The 26,656-nt window shown below is 45.4% G+C and overlaps 1 protein-coding gene across 1 annotated transcript in view; it reads right to left on the reverse strand.

Annotated features, from left to right (window-relative positions):
* YY1 (YY1 transcription factor) overlaps positions 1 to 25,179 on the reverse strand; it is a 37,526-nt gene extending 12,347 nt beyond the window's left edge. Inside the window, exons 1-2 of the mRNA XM_065403128.1 lie at positions 24,486 to 25,179; positions 7,787 to 7,949 (exon numbers count right to left, since the gene is read on the reverse strand). Of these exons, the coding sequence (XP_065259200.1) occupies positions 7,787 to 7,949; positions 24,486 to 25,179 (857 nt within the window). The remainder of the gene's footprint in view (positions 1 to 7,786; positions 7,950 to 24,485) is intronic.
* Between the last annotated feature and the right edge of the window lie 1,477 nt (positions 25,180 to 26,656).

Consider the following 26,656-nt stretch of genomic DNA (forward strand, 5'->3'; position numbering starts at 1 on the left):
AGTCAGTACCAAGGTGCCAAAGGGACCCCTCTCAGGCTGTTGACTGCCCTTTGATTGTTGAGCTAGAAATGAATCAGACTTATGGGTCAAGGCAAAAGACTTAAGGTATCTATACCTTGGGTCAGCTCTGGAGCACTGCTTCTTCCGAGTCCTCAGAAACTGGAATGAAGGCAGATGACCACGCCTGTTGGTCGATGAAGCTCAAGAGCTTGGCATGGACTCTGGGCTCACCAGGGAACTCATGCACAGGGAATGACCAGGCAAATGAGGTCTAGCTGTGTCCAAGGAGGCTTGCTTTGAGTGCTTCAAGAGGAACAATTTTAAGTGAGATCCTCAAACTTTTGAGTCCACTTGAAAATGAGCAACATTCAGTACACCACTTAGGAATGTTTCCTCAAACTAAATGGGCACCTAGAGTGTCTATCACTAAGTGGCACTGAAGCTTCACATTAAGGCAGGTTTTAAACCATGAAGATTTTGCTTCTACTATTCTTCTAGAGTCCCTGAGGTGGTAGTCTAGCCTAAGAAACAGAACATGCATAAAATAAGGAATCTGTATGTGCATGGATTGCACCGGGGCAATAAGACTAACCATCAACACTAAAAATAGCATAGTGCTCAGAGAAGTAGGCAGGCCACTGCTGCGGGTGGTAAGAAGAACTGAGGTTGGGCCTGCTCAAGGGGCCCTAAGAAGGGGTGTAAGGACATCTAGGGCACAGACATGTCCCCATCAGACATTGCTGGCCAAAAGAACCTGATCTTGTGTACCTAGAGCATGTGTTCACCAGGAGTGGAATCCTAGTAGACAATTGCTACTGCAAGAAGAACTTAAACTTTATATTTAATTTATTAGAAAAAGGAGATTTGGGTCTTTAAGAAGTCATTTTTAAATTTTGCACCACGAGAGTGGTACAAAGCTGCCCTAATACAATCTATGATCTTTAAAGAGTTTTTAATCCTGGTGTTCTAGTTAGTGTTTTAGCATAGTTGGGTCACAGTAAGGTAGAGCGAGTTGCAATAAAATGGAATAAGAATTTCTCCTTCAATTCAAGGCTCTGGAAAATGCAATTATTTCTGTTGCAAGTAGAGAAAACAATTCATGTTTTGCACTGTGAAGGCCACATTCTCACACAGTTGAGCAGAACAAGGTACCTTATTTTGAAAAGAACGTACAAATGCGCCATTTTTGTGAAGAAACAAGCTTTTTTGTGAGGAAAAAAAAGCTCACTCAGGCATAACAATCACAGATGTCTTTAAGGCTATTAACCTAGGAGACTTAGGGCAGGTTTACACTTAAAACTGCATCAGCACAGCTGCACCAATGCAGCTGTGCCACTGTAGCACTTTCATGAAGACTCTACACCAATGGGAGAGAATTCTCCCGTTAGCATAGTTAGTCCACCTCCACGAGAAGCAGTAGCTATGTGGTCAAGAGAAGCTCTCCCGCTGACATAGCGCTATCTACACTGGCGCTTAGGTCGCTATAAGTACATCACTCAGAGGTGTGAAAAATTCACACCCCTGATCAATGTAATTATAGCAAAGTAATTCTGTAGTGTACGCCTGCCCTCATTCCAGGGATGGAGTGCCCAGAGCACTTCAGTTGGTGGCAGTAGTTGACATGACCAATGGCTAAAATAGTTCCCTCTCCTTTGCTCTAACAATTCTGGGAGGTGGGGTCAACTGCAAGGAGAGTTGCCACTACTGGCCCTCATTCAATGAGTGCACTAGGGAGGCGTGAAGGGGATGCAGGAGAGGAAGAGGATTACTGCTTGGACAGCATGCAGAAGTGGAGAAAGAAGTGTGAATGAAAGAACAGAGGGGCCAAAAGGAAAAAAGGGAGAAGCTAAGCAAGGAAGAACGTTATGACTAAGACTCAGGGCTGTGGCAACTTCCCACCCGTTATATTTTCCCCTTTTTCTTTCTTCACATTTTACTTCCTCTTTCTTAGTTTGTACTTTTGCTGTTTCTAAGCAGATCAGCCACAAACAGTGCTTAGAAAGAAAATCAGAGGCCAACTTTTAAAAAGTAAGTTTAAGTAAATGTATTTATTTTTTAAAGAAAAGGGAAAAATAAGCCACCACTGTTCATAACTGCCAGAATTACAGCTACTGTTTACTTCCACTAGGTTCTAGTACCAGACAATCATGGAATTTTTATACTTCAACATAAGTTTCGCTTAACACCAAATTTAGAAAATGCTCCATTTTAGTCTTTCGTTTAAAGGGATTCTCACCATCCCATGCAAAGACACAAAATCTATAGGAGTGTATCTATTAAATAGTAGACCATGTAAAGAGCTTAAAATCATTCACATTTTAAATTTTAAATCCCCAAACAATTGTTGGCCTGTAATAAGCAAACTGAAGAGAAAAAAAATCTGCTATCAGTCACACTGTTTGAGGTATATAGTTACTTATATTTTCTGGTCCTGTTTAACACAAATAATGCCAGCACTCTTCATAAACCCTGTATAAAGATTTGGAAGTGACAAGGACAACTAAAGTTTATGCATCCATTCACGTCAGAATATGCCTTAACTGGATAGTGCTACCCAACAGATCACACTATTCTGATGTAACTTGTTATATACACCTCTACCCCGATATAATGCGGTCCTATATAATGTGAATTAGGATACAACGCGGTAAAGCAGCGCTCCGGGGGATGGGGCTGCTTTACCGCGTTATATCCAAATTCATGTTACAGCAAGCGATTCCTCTGCGCCTGCGTTACTTGCTGTGGCTCCCCCCGCCCCAGCTCACCTCCGCTCCGCCTTCTCCCACAAGTGCGCCGCAGCTCCGCTTCTCCTCCCTCCCAGGCTTGCCGCGCCAAACAGCTAATTGGCGTGGCAAGCCTGGGAGGGGGCGAAGCGGAGGTGAGCTGGGGCAGGGGGGCCGCAGCAAGTAAGGGGGGGTGCAGAGGAACCGCACCCCGCCCCAGCTCACCTCCGCTCTGCCGCCGCCGCCTCCTCCTCCCACGAGCACGCCGCTCAGCTCCGCTTCTCCTCCCTCCCAGGCTTGCCACGCCAAACATCTGATTGGCGCAGCAAGCCTGGGAGGGAGGGGGGAGAAGCAGAGCTGCAGCGCGCTTGTGGGAGGAGGCAGAGATGGAGGTGAGCTGGGGCGGGGGGCCCCCCGGGGAGGGCCACAGCAAGTAACGGGGGGGGGGTGCCCCACAGAGGAACCGCTCCCTGCTCCAGCTCATCTCCGCCTCTTCCCCTGAGCAGGCCACCACCACTCTGCTTCCCCGCCCCCCCCCCCCCCAGCTTGCCGGGCCAAACAGCTGATTGGCGCAGCAAGCCTGGAAGGGAGGGAGAAGTGGAGCGGCAGCGGTGCGCTCAGCAGGAGGCAGAGCAGAGGTGAGCTGGGGCGGGGAGCGGTTCCTCTCCCTACCCTGATGTAACACGGTGAGATTTCTGCAAATCACTACTGCACATCCTCCTATCAATTTAAGGAATCGAGGCAACCACAGCAGCCCTACATAACACTGTCTAGCCAGTTTTCCCGTTTCCCCTTTAAGTTTGTACACAGCAACAAGGAAGAGAAAACGCATTTTTAAAGCTAGTAAAACATGACTGATTGTTAAACCATGAAAACTGCCAATGGGACTCGGGTAGATTTGGTACCATAAATTACTTCATCAATTCTTTAAATTGACCTGATTTCAAGTTCACTGTCACCTTCAAAGTATTACTAGATGAGTAAAATTTTAGAAATCCTTAAGTCACTATAACTGAGAAACCACACACTAAATATGACCATTTGCTACTGTAGCAAAAACAAGCCGCCAAGCCCTTCATATGCCCTAATCAATTGTCGAATTTCAATTATCTCACTTTTTATTCTCTCCCTGTTCCGTACTCACAGTTCCCTTTCCTTGCACTTGGGTATCTTAATCAAGGTAAAAACTGAATCAGTAGTAAACTTTAACCAAGGGAAAATTAGAGCTTGATCCTGCATCATTCAAGTTGATTTCCCCCCCCCACCCCCACCCCCCATTGACCCAAACACAAACAGGACTGAGGCCCTAAACAGCAATGCATGGGCATCAGAAGATTAGAACTTGTTTACTGTGCCATCCATCCATAGTTTCATAAAACTGAATTATACACATTGTCACTAGTTCTCTCTAAAACTGGCCCTATAAACTTTACAACACAACAGCAAAGGTGGTAACAAAAAGAAGGAAGGGATTTCTTGAAAGTGATGCTCTGACTGAAAACCTCTAAGCGTTCACTGTTTTAGGAAGGTTTTGTCCATCCTATTCTTCATAGGAAACACAATCATACTAGCAGGCGGTGACATGATTGGGTTTTCCTGACTGTGAAGAACACATAATGGTTGGTAAGTCAAGTTTGAGGCTTGTCAACTTTGACAGCATTCCTAAGGTGTTCAGATACCACAGGAATGGCTCCAGTATAAAAACAGATGGAATAATTGTAAAGACATAAGTGACTTCAAGGAAAATCTGAATAGCAATTGTATGCTCAAAAACTTAATTTGCCTGTTGATTTATAATACTTGCTAAAAATTCTAGGATAGCAAAAAAATTAGTTCATAATTTGAAAACATTATCAATATTTGCTTAGAAGTCTCTTTCTCTGTAAGTTAACAGAGAAACATTATTATTATTTTTTAGTAAAAAAGACCCAACAGAAGCCATGTGCCAGTTAAAGCTAAAAACCTCAAAAAAATAACCCTGACAACAGACAATTCATCAGTAAGAGAACAGTTTGAGTAGTCAGACAAGCCACAGCATAGCAACATCCAGTATTTGCAAGAATAATTCACATTAAAAAAAAATTTAGAGGAGCATTAAATAGATTCTGTAGCAGGTAACCACACTCAGCTATAAAGTAGCACAACAGAACCAAACATTTAAATTCATTTTAAAAACAAACAAACAAACACACACTCAGATACTAGCCTGATGGATGCAACCCACACCAATATGTATATGCGGGATAGCATACAGAACTAAACTTGCTTTGATAAAAATTCTAGATAATACCGACATAAGTTAAGATCAAAGCAAGTGTTTTTCTTGTAATGTAATCTTATTTTTTGAAATTAGTTTATTATGACCGATAGCAAATGTAGGAGTATATACACCAACACTTCATAAGTTGTTATGAAATATTATAAGCCACACAGATGGAACCACCTATAGTTAATGTTCAGGCTGAACTTTTTCATGTCTGCTGCAGGCTGACTTACTGGAATTTTTTCCCCAATAAATAAATAAATAAATCCCACAGTTGAAACATTGCCTAGTGTTAAAAAAAAATTTTTGCCTAAGAATTTGGCAAGCATAGATTATACTGAAGGGGGTTTATTTACAGTATCGAGAAGACTGACAAGCAGCTTTAAAAATATGGTGCCATAGTGGCCAGTTATATACATTTTATTAATTTATTTGCATTTATTTTGTATTTATAGGGGAAAACATTGTTATAAAGAAAAAGAACTTTTAACAAAGATAACAGTCGGAACAATACATACTTATAGACCCATTTTGATTACATCAGTTATTTGTGACTACTTTCGGGATAGAGCGAAGAGCCGGAGTGGGGAGGGGTAGGGATGAGTGCTTACAGAAAGCTGGGGGCCTTGAGGGTGGTCAGTTCATCGGTAAGAAAGAACAATGCTAAGTTATGATGTATTGACAGAAACTATATCCTTGATTTTTAGCAGGGTTCCCCCCCCCCCCCCCCCCGGCTGAATTTTAACTCCTTCCTGACACTAGCTTCAGGACAGGGAAAATATATATTTTTGCCCATATTAAAAAATTCTTACCACCATTTGAGATGCTCCAGTACCTCCACACTTTGACTATCATATTTCAAGTCCATGCTCCAATCATGTCAGCGATGTACCTTTTGCTATCCTTGTGAAAGTCTGCACAAATTTGGCCAACATATAAGAATTTGGGAGGGAGGGGGGGAAATTGCAGTTTTCACATTTTCAGTAAAGGCTGGTAGAAGCTGGCAGCCTTACAGTCAGATTTTATATGCACTGAGCATACTCTATTGCCACACAGTTCCTACAGGCCAGCTGAACGGCACATGGGGCATGCTCAAAATTTGAGGATGATGCACCATGGAGACAAACATTTTTCCCCACAGTTGTTCCTCCCAGCTGCTGGGGAGCCACTTTGATACCAGAAACAACAGCAGGAAGACTGTATACGGTTTTCTCAGTGCTACTCTGCTAGCACCTAAGCAGCATAAGGGGATGACAACAGCAGAGGTAGACTATGGAAGGGGAACAGGAGCAGAGGGAGCAGAGACAGAAGGGTCTATGTACACTCCCCACCAAAACCTGGAATGGAACCCAGTATTCCCCTGCGGTCTAGCAAACAGCTGTGAATTCCACTGGCAGAAGTTACAGTAGAACCTCAGAGTTATAAACACCTTGGGAACGGAGATTGTTCGTAACTGAACAAAACATTATGGTTCTTTCAAAAGTTTACAATTGAAATTGACTTAATGCAACTTTGAAGCTTTACTATTCAGAAAAAAAATGCTGCTTTCCTTTTTTTTTTAAAGTCGTTTACGTTTAACACAGTACTGTACTTGCTGTTGGGGTTTTTTTTGGTGGTCTCTGCTGCTGCCTGGTTGTGTACTTCTGGTTCCAAATGAGGTATGTGGTTGACTGGTCAGTTCGTGACTCTGGTGTTTGTAACTCTGAGGTTCTACTGTACATCTCTTCCCCTTCTAGTGGCTGGCCCATACAGAGGTAACAGCTTACTACTGCTACTAATTTCGCTATTGTCTCAAGTAGTAGAAATCTGGGCTGTGGATCTAATGTTCCCCAAGCCTTGCTGACAAATCATGTGGTACTGTACCACATGGGCTAATATTTCAGTTTTAAAAACAAGATTACTCAAATGCTCAAAGTTTAGGAAATGCCAGAATTAAGGATGCCTACACACTCAACCAGTGAGTGATCATGTAATTAGATGCTGTATCATAATGCATATGCACAATGGGCCAAATTAAGATTGCACAGGCAACCTGAACTGATGTTTCCTAAACTTTTAAGTGCTGACTATGCAACTTTTACCATTTCTTTTTTATGTTAAGGTTTTTTGCGATAAACACAATACAAAAGATATTTTCCATTACTAAGAAAAAAAAAAAAAAAAAAAAAAAAAAAGGATCAACAGATTGGTTTTGTAGTTTCTCAACTGTTGAAAACTAAATTTGATATAGTGGAGCAAGTTGTAGAACCCACAAACATTGATAGGGGTTGAGATGGTCAAGAATGAAAAATAAATTAATAACTAGATCTTCATACTGAACACTACTGGCCTGTTCTTATTGTACTGGACAACTTTTGAGTGTCGCACGTTTGATTTGTCAAATTTAACAAGGAAGTAGCCACCTATCACTCAAATGCATTTTTAGTCCCAGGTAATCTTTCAAAACAGCAATAGTAAGGACATGTGTAAAGATGTAACTTCTCAAGGTATCTGATTCCTGCCTGCCACAAAGACTAAAGAGTAAAAAAATTATCTGGCATTGATAAAAATCAAATATTTAAAAGACTATAGCATTTGGGAAATGGAAACAAAATATTGAGAATACTGTGTTATAAGGACACAAGTTCCTGTTACTTTTAACTGCTTGTTTCACAGGCTCTTTACGTGAAGTAATATAGGTCACAATGGAACAGGCAAAAGTAATTTGACAACTAGTATTCATGTTTTTTGAAGGTTTTATTTAAGAAAACAATGGAATGATAGTCATTTTAGATTTAACAGATGCTCTTTTGTGACTTACCTAGCAAATTCAGCTAGCTGCTTGGGGTCTGAAAGGTCAATGCCAGGTATTCCTCCAGGAGGAAGTTTCTTTCCTGTCATGTACTCTGAGTAATCAGGTGGAGAGTTCTCGCCAATGATCTGTTCTTCCACCACTGTTTCATGGTCAATGTCTTTTTTATCATCTGAAATAGACAAAATTACCCTGGATGTTTACATATATTAAATCAAACACCATGAATACTATCTTTAGGCATTTTGCATGGCCAATATTTCAATGCAAATTAGCTATTGCTACAAGTAAAATTCTAACGTTCTCCAACCAATCTCAGTGCACTTCTAGACTCCTATGCTACTTGTAAGGAGTCAACAGGAATCAGTTCCACAAGTTATAAAAAACCACAATACACATTTTCTGAGGCGTGGTGAACATATGCACACACTTTTTAATTAGATGTGTATTCAGATCTAGTAAAGTGCAAGTTATGGGGTATAACTAGGAACATCCTAGAGATGAAGCATACATTTAACTGGTGGATCTCGGAATGTGCAAAAGTATTAAATAAAAAAAAAAAAAAAAAAAAAAAAAAAAAAAAAGGAAACAGGTATGCCACAATACTCAAATAAAATGTCTGGTGACCTGGGTAAAAGCACATTGCACCTCCACAGATCACCTTTGAAGGCAAAATACTGAAGAGGTGGTGGAGGATTTTAGTAGCCAGAGCCAATAGGTATGTAGATGATCATGGAAGACAAAAAACACATCTACCTTCCTATTCCTGACCTGTTTCCCTGCAGCAAACCCCAATTTGTCTAGCGTAGGCCTAGTCTACACCTAAAACTTAGGTCAACCTAGCTACATTGCTCAGGGCTATGAAAAGTTTTGCACCATGTGTAACCTGTTTAGGTTGACCCTATCCCCACAGTAGCTGCAGCTAGATCAACAGAAGACTTCCTCCATCAACCTAGTTATTGCCTCTCAGAGAGGTAGATTACATACAGCTATGGAAAAACCCCTTCAATCAATATAGGAAGTGCCTATGCCATGGGTTCTCAAACTTCATTGCACCAGGACCCTCTTCTGACAACAAAGGTACTATATGAAACGGGGGGGAGGGAGGGAGGGAGCCCGCCCGAGCCCTGTTGCCTGGGGTGAGGGTGGAGTTCGGGCTTCAGCCCTGAGTCCCAGCAAGTCTAATGCTGGCCTTGGCGACCCCATTAAAATGGGGTCCTGAACCACTTTGGGGTCCCAACCCACAGTTTGAGAACTGCTGGACTATGCTGTGCCGCTGTAGTGTAAACATGGCCTAAACGGGATATCTTTACTGTCTACTTTGGCATCAGTCCTGCCAATTCTAGGGTTTTTTCCTATAAACTAGTTTTCAGACCTTCATACAGGTCCTACAAGGAAAATGCATGAATCAGTGGAGACAACTCTGTTGGCTGCCTTCCTAATCACACAACATGAGAGCAAAGGATAGCCAATGAAATCTCCTGCACATGCTGAGGCGCTTCCTCTTCCAGCATGGACATCAAACTGTGCTCCCACTTCCCTATACCACTGTGTAAACAAAGGACAGGGATCACTCAGACCTTTGATCAGAAAGCTGATTAGGGAGTATTCCTCTCTAGCAGCTCTGCAGGTCCTCCTTTCAATTCCCTGTTCCCAGCAGGCCTGGGAGCAGGGAGGAGTCCCTGGTGCTGCTGCTCAACACCCACCCCCAAGCCTGCTGAAGTGGTGAAGATACTGGTTTCTCTCTACTGATGTTTTAAAGCCCCTGATCCAGCAGGGGGAGCTGGCTAATAGTTCTCTTCAGTGTGTAGAGGGCCTTAGGAAGTATTCACCTCAGAGTGTTTCACTGCTGGGAGAAAGACTCGGAGAGCCATCTCTCCTTCTCCCATCCACAAGGAGCCTTCCAAAAATACAGCGAGGATCAGAGTAATGAAACATCAGGTATGATGTTAGCAGGTATGGGGCAGCTTTACTCTGTTCATAGTGCCTCTACCATAGCTCACAGTGGCTATGTCTACACTACTGTGGTAAGTCGACCTATGCTACGCAACTCCAGCCACATGAATAACGTAGCTGGAGTCGACATACCTTAGGTCGACTCACTGCGGGGTCTACACTGTGGGGGGTTGATGGGAGAAAATCTCCCATCGACTTACCTTACTCTTCGGATACGTCCAGACTACCCGCTGTATCAGCGGGTAGCGATCGATTTATCGGGGATCAATACATCGCGTCTCGTTAAGATGCGATATATCGATCCCCGAACGTGCTCCCCGTTGACTCCGGAACTCCACCGGAGCGAGTGGCGGTATCGGAGTCGACGGGGGAGCCGCGGCCGTCGATCCCACCCCGTGAGGACGGGAGGTAAGTCGGAATAAGATATGTCGACTTCAGCTACGGTATCCCTGTAGCTAAAGTTGCGTATCTTACATCTACCCTCCCCCCCCCCTCCCCCCCCCAAAGTGTAGACCAGGCCTTCTTGTCGGGGGTAGAGTACAGGAGTCGACTGGAGAGCGACCTGCAGTCTATTTGGCAGGTCTTTATTAGACCCGCTAAATCGACCGCCGGTGGCTCGATCTCAGAGCATCAATTCCTGCAGTAGTGTAGACCTGCCCAGTACGTATAGTGTTAGAAATAACCTCCTTGCTAGTATAATCCTACTTCCACCGCCCTGCTTATTTAGGGTAGCTTTGTCAAGCCACTTTTGTCCCATGAGTGAGATCCAGAGCCACACCAGAAAGATATCAACTCCCACTTTATAATGCAACAGTAAAGAGCGAAGACTCAGCATAAGAGAGGGCAGATACAGCTCCCCCAGTTTTAAGAAAAGGCAAGGCAAAGGAAGTAGAAAGAAAATGTACTAGATGGGGCAGGAGTGGGGAAGGAGGACTACAGTGAACAAGAAGGAAAAAGGAAAAAAGATAGAACTAGCCTGGGTTAGTATGCGCTAGTTCAGGGGTAGGCAACCTTTCAGAAGTGGTGTGCCGAGTCTTCATTTATTCACTTTAATTTAAGGTTTCGCGTGCCGGTAATACATTTTAACGTTTTTTTGGAAGGGGTCTCTCTCTAAGTGTATATTATATAACTAAACTATTGTTGTATGTAAAGTAAACAAGGTTTTCAAAATGTTTAAGAAGCTTCATTTAAAATTAAATTAAAATGCTGATCTTACGCCGCCAGCCTGCTCAGCCCGCTGGATGGGGGGTGGGGGGTTCAGGGCAGAGGGCTGGGTGTGGGGGGGACTCGAGGTCAGGGCAAAGGGCTGGGGTGTGTGTGGAGGTGCAGGGCACAAGGCTCTGGGGGGGGGGGTTCAGGGCAGAGGCCTGGGGGGGAGGGGGACTCGAGGTCAGGGCAGAGGGCTGGGGTGTGTGGAGGTGCAGGGCAGAGGGCTGGGTGTTGGGGGGGACTCGAGGTGCCACTCAGAATCGGCTCGCGTGCCGTGTTTGGCACGCGTGCCGTAGGTTGCCGACCCCTGCGCTAGTTATTCATGTTACAGAAACACAATAAAATGCAGAAAGTAACAAACCACCATTGTTCAGTAAGGTAGAGAAGAGAAAAGAGTACTAAAAGACCTGCATTGTAGGAAGTTTCTTTTATCTGTGTGTTTAAAAATAATACCAAAATGACAACTCTCTCACCAATTTGTAATGCCTGCTTTTAAACTATGCCACACCAAGCTATTTCTAGAATTGTTACTGCTAGTTTGAAGTTTAATCTGATCTACCAGCTCAAATAACAGTTCACTTAAATGTTTCATGGTGAAAAATGAAACACTTTTCTAACAAAATGAAAATGTGTGTGTTAAAGAGTTATAAAGAGAAAGCTCTAATATATATATTGAACGAAATACCTAGAAAGTCTTCCTAGTCTTCATATTACAGATTCTCCATCTTTCTTTCTCTAATAATTGCTGAAAATACTCTTCACATTTAACTAAAAGTGAAAGTACAAAATGTTTAACATATATGTTTTCCAGCACCTACAAAAGAAGCCACCACTCTAATTTAGGAAGGTATTATAAATGCAGAAGCCTCACGCTTAACAATATGTTCTTCCAAATGTTTAGTAGCTTATGAACAGCATTAATTGACATTTATGACAGGTAGAAACATAAAACTTCTAGGAAGTTCTGTATTTCTGAATTAAGTTTTATACCTCCTGAATTCTTGGAGCAGAATGAGTTTTGATAGCCTCTCTTGTTTAGCTAATTCTATACCCTCTCCCAACTTCCAATCTGAGTTTGGTGATATTTACAAGAGACAGAGGTTAGTTTTCACTTTCAGCCTCATATCATATAAGCTAGTCAATAAGAAAATTGTATACATATATTCCTAAAGAGTATCCTTTCTCCTAGTAGCAAGAGCCACAGATTCTATAATGCTTACTTCCCCCAAAGCTGTAAGAATTCAGAACTGTCAGAGACTACCTCAATGTTATGCCTCTCCTTCTGAAGAGCCTGCCAACCAAGATCATTTCCACAAATATGTTGAAAACCATGTTCTACATGAGTAAATTACTGAGTAAAACACTAGTAACTATGAGAGTCCCTACCACAAAGCATGAAAACTTTGTTTTGGTATCTAGCAAACAGTGATCCCTTCTTTTAGCCACAGGGCTAACAAAAAACAAAACAAACCAAAACAAAAAACACTATCTGTGAATCTTACCCAAAATTTTCCTTTTGGCAGGTAGGCAGTAAATGTTTTTCAGCACAGTAGTTTCTATAGTTTTTACAATGGAATTTCATCAACATGTATCCTAGAGTGAGAAAATTTTCCAATGTAACCAAAAACAAATTAAAACAACTATGCATAAAGCAGTTACTGAGACACTGAATACAGCATTCAATATCCTCCCCAAGACAGCAACAGATCAGGCTTGCACCTCTATTACGAAGTACTTTATAAGTAAATGAACAAGACCACCAGGTAGCTGTTTGGGAGCTTTCTTCTTAGGAAGCATACATTTCCAAAGAGCCCATTACTGCTGTCAGGGTATCTCTCTGTTAGCCATGGTTCTTACTCAGGGATTGCCTCTAACTACAATCCTTTCCACACACACAACTCTTTCACCCAAAGTTACTGGTGCTTTCAACCTTTGCTAGCTGGCTCATGTGGGGCTGTAGGCAAAAGCCCAAGTCAGGTTTTCAGTCTGACAGGTAACCCACCACTTGTAGTAAGAATGCAGGCTAAACTACCTTAGTGCTGATAGTCCCCCAATGTCTTCACAGAATCAGATATATACAGGGCCAGAAGGGACCTTGCCACTCCCCACCCTGCTGCCCATGTCCAGAAAGACAGAAGAGATCCCCCACAATTCACTGGGAAAGATGCATATAGCAGCTTAATTTACTGCAGCATAAAGAACCATGGGATATGCCCCCAGAAGTCCTAGTACCACACAGGTGAGTAAAGCACCAACGAACCTCATACCCAGGCTAGGCTAATCCATATGCTGATCACCAACTAACTCTACAGTAGTTGGCATGGGTGAAGACAATCTATGCCTTGTATCTCAGACACCAGCTGATGCACCTAGATATTTTAGGCTTCAAGACTTTTGTCCCTTACAGCCATGTGAGAGACCAGATTACCTTTATTTTCTCAACACTCTGGATTTGACTAAACATATCTTTAGCACAGTGTCCATATGCCAGGTGTGCCACAGCTTTTTCAATGATAACATGTGACAGGACTAGCGTGTGCTATCTCCTGTGATTTATGGACTCTAGAATTGACTTCATGGATGAATGCCAGGTTTGCCCCCAAGAACCACTTTATCAGCATGAAAAATGCACTACCAGCACTCTAAGGAGAGAGTATCTAGTTCCAATACTCATCTGGCTGACATGACTACTAACAAAAACACAAAAACAAAAACTGACAGAGGGCATACAGAGATACTGCTTTTAAGAGAATCAAAAGAGACCTTGCAAGAGGACGTTTAGCATGATGTAGACAACCCGAAGTGTCCTCAGCAGAGACTCGGGATTCCACATTAGAGAGGATGTTTAGATAAAGCTCCATATCTGAAGTGGAAGTTCTTCCTACTGGACATTTCCAGTACGGTGGATATGTGTGATACACATCTTAAGCTGGGCACCTTCAAACTCCTAGTGGCACTATCATGAAGGTGTTCACAATAGTAACTCAAGTTATGCTCAAGCTAACTGTGTTGTGAAGACACCCCCTATCATGCAACGTATTTTACTGATTTTGGTGCAACTCCACTGTGTATGCCAGACTTTAAATTACAGTGACATTACAAGGATTCTGTTGGATTTTATCTGGAAAGTGAAAGGGTAGAGATTACCCTGTCCAAAATCTTGTCAAGTGGCAGCCAACCAGTTTGGTAGGAACAGTGGAAATGGTCATGTTTATTAGGTTCAATAATTAGGGTCCTCAGTACTCTGTGGCGCAATGGGACAAAATTCTATAGCAAACACTCCCAAGTGCCATGAAAAGAACCCTTAACTTCTGCAGTCAGTATTTTTGTTTACATCTCCATTAGATAACAGGTCATGGAAATGAAGGGTTTTTCCAGAGCCCTGTTATCTGGCTCCATCGATTACAGAGCAGGGAGAATATACTGTAATTCAAATAAATCCCACTTCTGGGAAAACTGGAGAACGTAAGGGATCTGCAGGCAACTCCTAAGAGGACACGAACAGAAAGTCGCTGGTTGCTTGGTTCATTAAATGCCAAATTCTTACATCCCTCCTTCCCACACCAATCCCCAAGATGCCACAAATTTTGCAGTCTTTGAATCTCCTGATTGAGATGCAGGGCAGGATGCATCTAAGAGTTATTGTTTCAGGCCTTCTGTAAACTCGGGAAGACAACATTCCATCACCTTATGCTCAATTAACCTTTTCAATGTTATCTTCATAATCGCAAGGTTAGAATGTTTGTTTGAAAAAAGTTAAAATTCTTGAATAAAATTCTGGATAAAGAATGAATTCAATGGCTGGGGAATACACAGGACCCTCTGCTAGTAGTAATGGTCTCTTCAAGCCTTGCCATCAGAATCACAATCTCCTGCAACATGCTGACTTTCTGCATTGTCCTGGACAATGGCAAGAATGGTTAAAAGGCATACAAGCAGATTTCTGTGGCAGGACTGGTACAGCACATCTGTGTCCACTGCTCACTGATCTCTTCTGGCAAAACGTCTTCTTAATTATGATGTTTGGAAAAAAAGAATTGTTGCTAGCTTGCTAAATTCTCTAGTTATGTGCCAAACCTCTCGTTACAAGTTCCATTCTGCCTCATCTACTGATTACCTAATTGACTGTTTGGTGGTTTAATGTGCATTGCACATATTGTGAACAGGGTTCTTCTATGCCCAGGTCACCCAACCTGATGTATCAGATCACTAGATGATGCATGAATTGATCAAGTGCTGCACATATTGATCTTGTCATGATTTGACTTCAACATTTATGTGAGGCCACCATGAAACATGACAATGACACTTAGATTACCTCTCCATGTCAACAAACATCCAGTGCAAGGGAGAAGAAAGCTGCAGTGTGAGGATCTTGGACCTGGCCGGTACTGTGACTTCATCCTCCATTAAGGTGGACTACCTATATGCGATCAAAGTAGTATGCAGTCCACCTTGCACAAAGGTTCTTACACCACTTATAATTATTCCAACATACACACGTTGCAGCAGTAGCCAGAAACCTCACTGGTTTGAGGCGACCAGTCTGCTCCTCCCTAGCCAAGCAACAACAGTTCAAACATTTGTCACCTCCAGATAGTGTTTTGTTACACTCCACCTAGGGCTGATCTTGAAGGCCACCTGGTCAAAAAAAAAAAAAAAAAAAAAAAAGTAAATGGGAGGTCAAAAAATGGAGGGAGAGTGGCAATAAAGAGTAGAGCATGTGTGTAAGGCACCAAAATTAGTGTTTTCGTGCACATGTCTATGCTCACACACACCCCTTGTAACAGAGCAAAAGCACCAAGGTTTTATTTTAAAGAACTAAGCCAATAAAGTAGCATTAAGCAAAGCAGAACACAACTTCAGCTATTAAGCAAATGCTGAAGATGTGTGTTCTTCCCCTCATTCACATATGCACCATCTATTAATGAGGGATTGAAAATTAGACCTTAGACCAGTGTGAGATTTCCTATACTAAGTCCTGGATTGGTACCAAAAGAGTACTGCGCTTGTCCAAACAATCCACACCAGATTTAAGGCACTTTTTCTCTGTCTGCCAGAGCTAGAAATGAATGCTACCCACCACTGGAAAGATGGGGTGCCCACCTACACAGTGGTAGACTCAATTCATTTCCAACTGTGGCAGTTGAAAAAATACCAACTTTAACTTAAGTCATTCTAATCAACTTCATGCCTTAGCTCCCCATCTCCATTCCAACCCAATTTTAATAACTGCTACCTCAAGCACGGAGATGGCACAAAGCTTTTTAAAGCTACTTGAAGCTTAAGTAAGAATTCCAATTTTCAATGGAAAATGGCAACAAAAAAACAAAAAAAAAATTTCTGTATTTCACTGGGTTGCTTAACCTCTTCCTGACCATAGAAACAGCAACTCCTCACAACATATACAGCCTATGGGATCCTAACCTTTCAGCACTGTGCAGGATGCTGCAACCACAAAGGTATAAATATGAAAAGGAACCATCTATAAAGGATTTTTTAAACTGGATTTGTATCTGATTCCTTATGATGTATGCAGGAGTTCTGAAAAGTTCTCTCCCCTTTGAAAGATCAGGAACGTGAAGTCTGATCTTTTGTTTTGCTAGAGGACTTATGGGGTGTGTGCTCTCATTTTAATTGCAAGGCACAAGTCTTTAACTGAACCTTTAACAAAAAACACACTTTCTCCTATATGTTAATTATGCATTATAGTTAGTTATTTTAATCATCTATTTAAAACTAAAACAAGTTGACTAAAAACTGAAAGACTAGGACTCTAGTTTAGAAACAACCAAGTGAGAAGCAACTTGATAGGTATTTAAAATAATTAATGTTACAAATGTGAGATTTACCCTCACCATTGAAAGACATTACATTTAAAACAGGGGAAAGAAAATATTTACAGTGTACAGTTGGCCTGTGAAACTGTCACAAATTCAACAGCAGATTAATACTTAAGGATCCCCAAAACATCCATGTTTTATGAATTAGGATTAAAAAAGGTTATTGTCCTCTGCTTGAGGGTATAGGCCAATCACTACTTGCTTCAATTGGGAATAAGTTCTCTGATAAGCATCTTATTCCATAGTTGTCCATTACCTGGAGATTTTTGCACCTTCCTAAAGTATGAGTCAGGCACCTTCCTGAATTAGATGTCTGGTCTGGTGAGTATGGCAGTTCCTGTACTCCTAATGACAGATAGCACTAGATGCTGGAGAGGGAAAAACAACCCACAAAAGTCAGAAGTCAAAACCCCCAAATGCTGTGATGTGAGGCTGAGCATAATCTTAAACGGACCTTAAATGACCCACCCCCTAACTCCAGCATAAAGTCTCAAAATAAAACTCAGGAAGCTCATTGAGATGGAACCATAAAATTATCAAGAATACTACAATTTTTATAGTTCGTGTATTTTGGCCCGCTCAGACTACTACATCTTGTACTCCCAGGGGTATTCTGTGACAAAATTATAAATTCTGCATATTTTATTTGTCAAAAAGCACACAATATAACCATGCCAGTTTCAATTAGTTTGATAATTTATTTCAAAGTACCTTTCAGCAAGTATGTCTGTAACAATACAGATCACCTCCACCCCAAAAAACCAATCAGGAAATGTTTTTTTGACAAATAGATTCCTAACGAGGCACATTAAATAAATTACTCGAAGTTCTATATTAAACTACAAAACAGGAACGTATCTCCTGCTTTCCTCAGAAGCAAAGGCTTGGGGGAGTCAGGGGTAGAGGGAGAGGGAAGGAGCCTTTGGAATGAACCTGGAGGGTTGTTGGGTGTGGGTGGGAGAAATATCGTGTTTTGTTGTTGGTGGTGGTGGATTGGTAGGGAGTTGGGAAGCCTCGCCCATGCAGACCCTGGCTAACCCCTAGCCTATCCCATTCAGTCAGGCAGATCATCTGCCCCATCCCCATGTGTCCCTGCAGCCCCCTCCCATTCAACTCCTGGCTCAATGCTGTCACCCCCCCCCCAGCTCCTGAGCCCACACCCCAGTCTGTCCCCCCACTAGCCCTTCTGAACCCCAGTCTGTGACACCCCCTCCCCAGCAGCCCCATGTGCCCTGCTCTGTCCCATCTGTGAGGAACGCTGTCTTTCCCTATTCCTCTCCGCCCACTGGCTGCCATCTCTTCTGGCACCATAGCAACCCCTGGTGGGCGAAAGGTGTAACTGCAGCACCTCTCCAGTAGAATCTATATGCTGCAGAGGGGGGGGGGGGGAATATCTGTGGGGGTACATGAATTCTGCACAGGCACAGAATTCTCCCACGAGTAATCTTTGTGTCAACTCCTGTCTGAGCATGACACTCAAAAGTGTTTTTTTTTTTTTTTTTTTTAAACGCAATGCTCAACAGCTGAAGGGGATGGCTTAGGACTGGTCTACTCACAGAAATTGCACAATTTAACTGAATCAATGCAACTCTTTTGTGGTATTACCAAATTAAGCTAAATCAATTTTAGCCACTCAATCCTTTTTAAGAGGCCTCACAGAAGTAAGTTACAATTTAGAGGCTAATTTAGTTGAATCCATGCAGTGTGTGTAAACCAGGCCCTAGTGTTCTAAGCTTAGTGTTTAAAACAACAACTCTTTCTGGAGCCACAATTTCAGTACTGTCTTCCCCAGTTTGCAAAGAGCTCCAGTGCTGCTCAGAGCTTTGACAAGCTTCAGTAAGAGCGCAATCTGACTGGGGTTTTGTAAGTTTTTACTGCCACTATCCAGAACCCAGCACTGGCCCTATTCATCGAAGACGAGGACTCAAATTGAAGCTGGGAGAGTGGTGGCAGAGATAGCTATGATGCTGGGGAGGAGAGAGACGTAGAATCTCATTTCCTCAACCCATTCTCCCTAAAACCAGGAAGTACCTAGTTATTCCTTCTCCTTGCTACCACTTCAAATTTATCAGGCACCTTTTAGCCAAATGCTAGTATGAAAGACTGCGATCAACCACAGTCCAGAAACAGCACCTTACGGTAGAAATCCTGACATCCTCTCCTTTCCACCCAGTGGAAGGAGGACTCCAGATGCAATAGCTTGGTGAGAGAGAGCCCCTGGGTCATCTTCTTTATCAGTCTTTGGCTCATAGGTTTAAACCTCTGGCTACAAGGCATCTGATAAAATTCCCAAGCCCTCTAGGTGACTGAGTGAATGGGTGGTAGATGGAAGGAGACTGATCGGATAAACAGCATGGTAGTGGTTAAGTTTTGGAATGAGACAGGGGGATAGGACTAGAGTGGAGAGAAAACAGAATACACATTGCCAGAAAATAAAAGTTGTAAGGTGTCAGGGAAACATCAAGAACACAAACAACAAGGAGTCTGGTGGCACCTTAAAGACTAACAGATTTATTTGGGCATAAACTTTCGTGGGTAAAAACCTCACTTCTTTCACTCTATGCATCGGAAGAAGTGAGGTTTTTACCCACGAAAGCTTATGCCCAAATAAATCTGTTAGTCTGTAAGGTGCCACCAGACTCCTTGTTGTTTTTGTAGATACAGACTAACACGGCTACCCCCTGAAACTTGACATCAAGAACACAGAGGGGGAAGAGAGAGAGGCAACTTGACTCATTATAGAAAGGAAAAAACAAAACTGTTTGCATAGCCCCTATCATAACGAGGCTCCGATCCAGACTGCGGCCTCTGGGTGCTACTACAGTATATATTTTAAATACAGTGGTGTCGGACGCCAGCAACTGAAAACAGGGATAACAAAAAGCAACAGTTCTAGTTATAAAAAACAAGTGTGCATTCTTGTGCCACAAAAATCGCAGAATTTTCCCAGTTTATAAGAGAATCAGGGCCTTTTCCTCATTAAAAGGAACAGTACCAATCATCCCACACACGATTTTCTCTGATCATGAATGGCACCCAACGGATACATTGGAGATAAACTATAGACAATGCAGAGAGGCTACTCAGTGTAGGTATACTCTTGAAGAGTTTATAGTAATTTTCAAATATTTGAAGAATATTTAACAGATCAGAGATCATTGTACATTGTACTTCCACATGTATGAAAGGAAGTCAGTCAGAAAGCTTTCCAGATGCAAAGCTGAAGTTAGCTTGAAGAACTGCCATAAAGCATTACTGTTTTCAAACTAACATTTTATTTAAAACCAACCTTGTGTTTGTCAAGTTCTGATACAGCAGAATACAAAAGGAGACATCAGAGCACTTTGATGGAAAGCCTAAATGGTTACCAACAACAGTGCTGCAACTGACTTAACCATACAACAAAACTAAATACTCGCCTTCTTAGGTACACAGGCTCACATCGAATAGATTACTTTTAGAAGATGTATGGTAATGCTCATTTGAAGGAAAGATATGAGCCCTAAATTTAACAACTCTGGTTTATCAATCACTTTAATAGCACTGGAAAATGGCATGTGCTGTTAATTTATATTGCTCAACGGCAGTGGTCACCAACCGGTCGATTGCGACCGACTGGTCGATCCTGGAGACTCTCCCAGTTGATCACGATCTCTGGCCACTAAAAGACCAGTGGTGTAGTGGGGCTGCCGCTAAGGCAGGCTCCCTGCCTGCCCTGGCCCCACACTGCTTCCAGAGGCAGTCAACATGCCCCCCTGGTCCCTCCCGGGGGGGGGGGCACGCAGGGGTCTCTGCACATTGCTCCTGCCTGCAAGCACTGCCCCTGCAGCCCCCATTGGCTGGGAACAGGGAACTGCAGCCAATGGGAGCTGAGGGGGCAGTGCCTGAAAAGAGAGGCAGCACACGGAGCCATATGCACTGCCCCTGGGGCACACTGGCCACTTCTGGGAGCGTCATGGGGCCGGGAGCCTGCCTTAGCCCCGCTGCGCCGAGACTGGGAGCCACCTGAGGTAAGTTTCCCCTGGCGGGAGACTGCACCCCAACCCCCTCCTGGAGCCAACACCCCATACCATCTCCTGGACCCCAAACCTCTGCCCCAGCTGAGCCCTCTCCCAAAGCCAGCACCCCATACCCCCTCCTGCGCCCTGAACCTCTGTCCCAGTCCTGACCCCCCTCCTGGAGCCACCACCCTGTACCTCCACCTGCACTCCAATACGCTGCCCCCGTCCAGAGCCCCCTCCTGCACCCAAATTCCCTCCCAGAGCCTGCACCCCCTCCTGCACCCCACACCCCTCCTGGATCCCACAGCCCACCACTCTGCCCCAGCCCAGAGCCCCCTCCTGCACCAAAACTCCCTCCCAGAGCTTGCACCCCAACCCCCTTCCCCAGGCTCAGCCCAGAGCCCCCTCCCACACTCTGAACCCCTTGGCCCCAGGCCAGAGCCCATGCCCCCTCCCAAACCCCAACCCAGTGAAAGTGAGTGGAGGGTGGGGAAGAGCAAGCGACTGGGGGGAGGGGGTGTTTGAGTGTGGCGGGACCTCGGGGAAGGGGTGGGTTGCACTTAAATTCAAAAAGTGATCTTGTGCGTAAAAAGGTTGGAGACCACTGCTTGAAGGCAAAGTGCCCTTGTTCCTCATTGAAAACCCCCAGATGCAAACCACACAGAATCCATATCTTGACAAACCACTTGTTTATTTTTCTCTCTTTGATGAACTTTTTACTAAATTTCTAAGTCAGACATGAAGCCTTACCAGGTAATTAAGGACTTGTTCATGCCACAGTCTGCACAGTTTTAACTTGTTGGGTCAATGGTGCAAAACATTTAAAAGCCACTAATTTAAACCTTGTTTAGTTGCAATATGCAATGTCAAACGTCCTATTTTATCTTCTGTGAGAACAGTATACTACTAACACGCTTCTACCCTGTTGAGGGAGGTGGAGTTTTGGGGTATGCTTCTTGTGGAATTATTCTGGTATCCATTCAGTTTATAATCTGGAACTTCTGAAAATAGACTAACAATTAAGTCTCAGGACTATAGGTCACACAAGGGATGGACTAGCCTACTGAATAGTCTCGGTGGCCCTCACAACAGTAACGACATGTTGCTACAGCCAACTACACTGTACACAAGTACACTATTGTAGCACTTCAGCGTAGGTAATGTCTACATTGACAGGAGGGGCTCTCCCATCTGTGTAATACACCTCCCTGAGAGGCAGAAGCTAGGTGGACAGACGAATTCTTCAATTGTCCAGCACAGCTATGTCTCCCAGGGGTGTGAATTTTTCATATCCAATACTCATACCACACCTGAGAGATGCAGCTATGCCAGTAAGTTCCTAGTGTAGACCAGCCCTAATAAAGAAAGTAGCCCTGATTTCTAGCAAAAGACTACTATAATAATTAAAAATAAGCACCCAGCATCATTGGATTACAGTCTAAATATGTGGAGCAGTTAGTTATGCAGTATAATTCAAAAATCTCTGATAAACTGTTACAAACAGGGACAGATTCTCCTCATTAGTATAAGGAACAGAGTCCACTGAAATCAATGGAGTTTCTCTCATTTAAACCAGTTTTACATTAGGGTATCAGGCTCATTCATTATATCTATTGTACTTCATTTAAACCAAGTACTATTCTGTATGTATAACAAGCTTTAAGCAAGCACCCTACTGGGCACTTTGAAGTGCAGAATTCAAATGCACACTAGCACTTGCTAACAGATTTTGGCAATCTCCTGTAGCCTATTTACTCAGTTGTCCCCCAGTCATTTGTTTCCAGCTATCTTAACAGTACCTTCAACTGACCACAACTAGATACAGGCTATGGCTACACTACACAGCTTACAGTGGCAGATGCGTTAAGATGTATTTTTTGTTCACATTGTCTCTTCTACCTGCTTGACCACTGTTGCATTCTAGGAGTTAAAATTCAGAGGATAAAATTTTGTTAAAGTTATTACGATACTCAAGGTTAGAAGTAGTTATCAGTGGAAGATGGAATTCCAACCTCTTCCTCGAGACTCATTCGACAACCACATTAAAACAGCCAGCTCTTCATGAACAGTGTACACACACACACACACACACAGTTAGTAACTGATTAACACCTGCCCTCCAGCAACATATATTAGTAAATGTGATTCTTACAGAGAAGACACAGCAAGTAAGAATTCTGCACTGATAGGCAACCTAATTTATTGTCCATCTCTTCCAGAAATCTACAAAACGCTTCAAAAGTAAGGGGGAGAAAACAATATTTGGAATAAAAGACATTAGCAAAGCCAGAAACAAAATCAGGTTGATTCCTAACCCTGCAGGCACAACCTTCCACCCGCCCTATCATAAAAGGTTAAAATCTTGTATCACGCTGGATTTTACATTTATTTTCTAAGATTTCTTTGACAGGTGTAATTTATTTTTTATTTGCCCCTAAAACAGAGATGAACTGAAAAAGCTTCTGACACAGTTATTATCAAATGGGAAAAGGCAGAGCTGAAACATTTCCAAGCGGAAGACAGGATCCACAGCCAAACCCTCCCCCACCCTCCAAGATGCTGCCAGGGACCCAGGCTTCTCTGACATAAGATCCACCCCCTTCCTCCAGAGCGGCTGACAGAGATCCAGGCTCCTATCTTGGGTATTTCTAAGGCCCCTAACACTTTGGTATCTGAGCACCCACTAGATATAGATAGAACACACACACACACAAAATCTAAGAAAGGTGTTTTCCTCTCTTAGCCTCCACCCCCATGTCAGGCAGAGGATCCACCCACACCCAGCCCCTCTTGCAAAGGGCTTGACTCAGTGCAGAGGCACAGCAGGGCTGGCTCGCCCACAGGGCTCACTTGGAACCAGGGAAGTTATAAGTGCCTCAATGGGGTACAGGCACCCACCCCTCGCCAGGCAGCGCCGGTAACCCTCCCACTGCCCTAACGACCAACTTTCAGCGTGAGAGCTTAGGCAGGCGGTGCTCAAGCAGACATTTATTCCCCTCCGCCCCCCTCACATAACGGTCACGGGCTGAAGTACACGCGTCATCCGGGGCTGCGGCCCATGTTCAGCATTAAAATGCAGCCCAATGGGGCCCCGGGTGTGCGGCGGACAGAAAGGAGGGGAGGGAACCGGCAGGCAGAGCGAGACGGGGCGCTGGTGGAGGCGGCTGCGAGGAAGTCGGCGCGGGCAAGGGGAGAAGAGGCGGAGAGCCGACGCGGAGGAATGGGAGTAGGGGAAAGAGCCAGCCGATGGCAGGGGAGAGAGAACCGGGGAGAAAGAAGCGAGGGGGGGAGGAGATGGAGCCAATGGGGGGCGAGGAAAGGAGGCTGGGTTCACCCCGCACCGTGCCCGCCCGCACACCCCGCCTCCCCCTGCTGCAGAAACTACGCCATTGCGGCCTAGTCCAGGAGCCAGCAGCGCGCTGCCTCCCTCTCGCTCCCCCTCCCCCCCGCCGCCATCTTGGCGGCCGCCGCCATCTTTCCTTCCCCCCGCCGGAGCCGGGCAGGAGCAGGAGCAGCAGCAGCGCAGACCCCGCCATCTTTTCGGGGGAGCCGCCATACTTGCCCTGGCGATGAACATGGCGGCGCCCATCACACACATCAAAACATGGCCTCCCTTCAAAACAAAACCGGCCTGGCAGAGCTGCTGGGCGCCCGGCGGGGCCTAGGGCCCGGGGAGGGAGGGACCAGGCGCGCACTTACCCGAGGCCCACATGGTGACCGAGAACTCCCCCTCCAGGGTCTTGATCTGCACCTGCTTCTGCTCCCATTTCCTGCCTCCGCCGCCTTCGGCCCCACCGCCGCCTCCCCCGCTCAGGTAACTCTTCTTGCTGCTCTTCTTTCCGCTGCCGCCCTTCTTGACGCGGCCTCCGGCCGAGGACGAGCCGCCGCCCCCACCGCTCTTGCTACCGGCGGCGGCCACGGTGACCAGGGTCTGCTCGATATACTCGTCCTCCCCGGCGGGAGCCGGCACCGGGATGAGGATCTGGTCCTCGAAACCGTCGTCGGCCCGCAGCCCGTCCGAGTCGTCTCCCCCCACCACCTCCTCACGGGTCTGCACCAGGATCACCTCCTGGTGATGGTGCAGGTGGAGCTGCCCCCCGCCGCCGCCACCCGCGCCGCCGCCTGCTCCGCTGGGGTCTCCGTCCGAGACGAGCGGCTGCAGCGCAATCATGGGCTGGTGGTGGTGGTGGTAGTGATGGGGCGGGTGGTGCGGGCCGCACTCCTCGCAGCATTCATCCTCATCCTCCTCGTCTTCGTCTTCCTCGCCGCCCACCACGGTCGTCTCGATGGTCTCCACCGGGATGGTCTCCACCTCGATCTCGTGCAGCTCCACGATCTCGGCCGGCATCTCCGAGCCGTCCGTGGCGATGTACAGGGTGTCTCCCGAGGCCATGGCGGGGCGAGGGAGGGGACGAGCGGGCGGAGGGTCCGGTCCGCTCCCCTCGGCGGGCAGGCGACGGGGCTCGGGCTCCTCTCGCTTCCCTTCCTTCTCCTCCTCCCCCTTCCACACAAACACCAGGCAGCTCCTCGCAGCCAGCGAGAGGGAGGCAGCCAGCCGCCAAATCCCGGCTACGCTCCCTCGCGAGACTTCCGCCGCTACCGCCGAGACGGACCTCAGCCCCTGGAGGCTGCTGCCGCCGGGAGTCACCCCCACACGCTAAGCAGCCTATCATACCGCGCCTAGCACCGGGGACACGCCCCTTCAACCCTGACAGCCTACTGGAGAGCGTCTGGCACCGAGGCCCTGCCCTTTACCATAAACAGCCTATCGCTGGGCCGCAGGGTACGCCCCCTAGCGCCTCAGCCTATCCCTGCTTCTTGCGGAAGACCCGCGCCGACCGTGGGTAGGGAGGAAGCTGTCACTCGCTCCAATTCCTTTCTTTTGCCCCTGTGGAGCGGAAACGATCTAGGAGGACGTTTGCTGCGCTCGTGACCCCGCTTCCCTCCGGGTCTCTGTCACGGGCCAGGCCGCAGCTGCGAGCGCCCCGGGGAACACGCCCCAGTGCTGAGCCGGGGTGAGTCGCCCCCGTGGGGCTGCTGCGGGGCGCTCGCTCCGTGCTCCCACCGCGTCCCTGGAAACCCGGCCGCACCGGCGGCAGGAGCCGACCGTGGGTCCAGCCTGTTCTTCTAAAGAGCCCGAGAGCTCGCACCTCCCGTCCGCGCGCTCCTGCCCTCCGACAACCTGGCTCGGCACAGCTGGCAGGCGATTGTGGACGTTTCCCTTTATTATGCCTCATGCTGGGGTCAAGTAGCGCTCTCCAAAGCGAGCCTCATGCTGAGTTTCTGACGCTTGCTAACGAAGTTGCATCTGATTTATAGTGAAGAAAAAGCACTTGCGGCGATACAGTTTTAGTGTAACGCGTTCCTGTGTTACAGGGAACGGCTGTTTTAAACCGGATGACTCGCCCTGGCCAAAACAACATACAAGTGTTAACCGGAAGACATGAGACCTTAGCAGGAGGTGGTTGCAACAAGTAAGACAAGAGGGGGAAACTACAGTACTTTACAAGCTCGGTTAATCACTTTTACCCTGTCACTCCCATTCAGCTGGCTGCTGAAGGAGAAATCCTATACTTGTGTAAAATCAAACAGTTTAGGATCAAAAGTGAAGAACCCCTAGCAAACTGCAAAATAAACTGCTACTTACTAGCTGTTGTCCATTTAAAGGAAAACAGATAGACTGTGTCTGCTAGACTATTCCCCCTCTACCTCATGAAGTGTCTCACTCATCAGTGAGTGGAGTGGGAGCACTAGTGTAGACTGACTGCTGGCTAGCCCTTCTGCTCAGAGCAGGTCCAGGCTACAGCAATCAATAACACCAGTAGACAGTGATTTGACTACTCTCCTATCTTTGCTATTATTTAGGTAAA

This window comes from Emys orbicularis, chromosome 4, assembly GCF_028017835.1.
Source record: "Emys orbicularis isolate rEmyOrb1 chromosome 4, rEmyOrb1.hap1, whole genome shotgun sequence".
NCBI classification, from domain to species: domain Eukaryota; kingdom Metazoa; phylum Chordata; order Testudines; family Emydidae; genus Emys; species Emys orbicularis.